Genomic DNA, 1,541 nt, shown 5'->3' on the forward strand with positions numbered 1-1,541 from the left:
AATCTAAGTTTAACTGACAGCAACACCAGAGTTTTGTTGTCTCTCTAAAGAGCATCCTTTCTCACTTGACTTGTAACAAGTTGAATACTAGGCTAGATTCCCTACGGTGGGGGAAGTCTTGGAGATTTTTCCAGAGTTCCTTTGTCCACATATTGCTGTCACAGTTTTACAAATGTTTTGCATGAACCTAGTACCTTAGCTGCTGTCACATTTTTCCCCAAAGTGTCTCAGAAAATTGTCAATTGTTTTATTTTTGCCATTCAATTAAAATATAAGTGAGGTATTTCCAGTGTTTCGGTGCAAAGACCAAGTGTAAACTTCTCTCTTTCTTATTCCAGCTGAACTGGGAACATTATGGAGCAAAAAAACAAGACCAGAGTAACTGAGTTCATCCTCCTTGGCTTTCAGAATGAAAAAGAAGTAGAAATACTTCTCTTCATTGTATTCCTTTTTATGTATATGACATCCCTAATTGGGAATACCATGATTATCCTTTTAGTGTGTGTTGACTATCGTCTGCACTCACCTATGTATTTTTTTGTAGCCAACCTTTCTTTCCTTGAGCTCACCATCACCTCCACCGTAGTGCCAAAGATGCTCGCCAACACCTTTTCACTCACTAAAGTAATATCTTTTATGGGATGTCTTACACAGTCTTTCTTCTACTTCCTCTTTGGATCCACAGAATTCTTCATCCTGGCTGTCATGTCTTTTGACAGATATGTTGCCATTTGTAATCCATTGAGGTACACCATGATCATGAACAAAGAGACGTGTATACTCTTGCTTTTGGGGTCCTATGTGGGTGCATTTTTATCAGTTTTGGGACCATCCATTGTAACTGGGCCTCTGCCGTTTTGTGGGCCAAATGTAATCAATCATTTTTTCTGTGACAGTGCTCCAGTGCTCAAGCTAGTCTGTGCAGATATCTCTCTGGCTGAGCTAGCTGATTTCCTCTCCTCCGCTGTGTTGCTCTTGGGGTCCCTGCTCCTGACAGTAGTGTCTTACACCTATATTGTCATTACTATCCTTAGGATTCCTTCTGTTCAGGGACGGCAGAAGGCTTTTTCCACGTGTGTTTCCCATATTACAGTGGTTACAATATATTATGGGAGCTCCATCTTCATCTATGTTCGTCCAAAGAAGAGCAATGTTATGGATGTTAACAAGTTTGCCACAGTTCTGAACACCATTGTAACACCAATGCTGAATCCTTTTATTTACAGTCTCCGGAATGAGAAAGTCAAAGAATCCCTAAGAGATGTATTCAGTAAATATGTAGGTAGACTAACAGATAAAAGATCTCAAAAATGATATCTTCTAAGACAGGAACTGGTTTTCATGTCTGATAACAAAATCATTTTATTTTGTAGCTATTCAAAAGTTAATATCCATGCACAAAGAAAAATTAGGATAATATATATTATAATATATATTATAAATTAAGTCCAGTGTTCACTTAAAAAAGGCTTCCAAAATATTTGTAGATATTCTTGTAAACCTTAACAATATGTACATAGATAGCTACATAGATAAGTTGA

General features: G+C 37.6%; 1 protein-coding gene across 1 annotated transcript; it reads left to right on the forward strand.

Moving 5' to 3' along the window:
- The first annotated feature begins 354 nt into the window (after positions 1–354).
- LOC101645349 (olfactory receptor 6M1-like) lies at positions 355–1,314 on the forward strand. The gene has a single exon (XM_004697239.2). The coding sequence runs from the start codon at positions 355–357 to the stop codon at positions 1,312–1,314; it is 960 nt and encodes a 319-aa protein (XP_004697296.2).
- The last annotated feature ends 227 nt before the right edge of the window (positions 1,315–1,541 follow it).

Source organism: Echinops telfairi, unplaced genomic scaffold, assembly GCF_000313985.2.
Source record: "Echinops telfairi isolate 266 unplaced genomic scaffold, ASM31398v2 ScPeMD7_7469;HRSCAF=8507_0, whole genome shotgun sequence".
In the NCBI taxonomy this organism is placed as follows: Eukaryota; Metazoa; Chordata; class Mammalia; order Afrosoricida; family Tenrecidae; genus Echinops; species Echinops telfairi.

Coding starts and splice junctions, on each gene's coding strand:
- LOC101645349 (XM_004697239.2), top strand. CDS start 355: ATGGAGCAAAAAAACAAGACCAGAGTAACTGAGTTCATCCTCCTTGGC.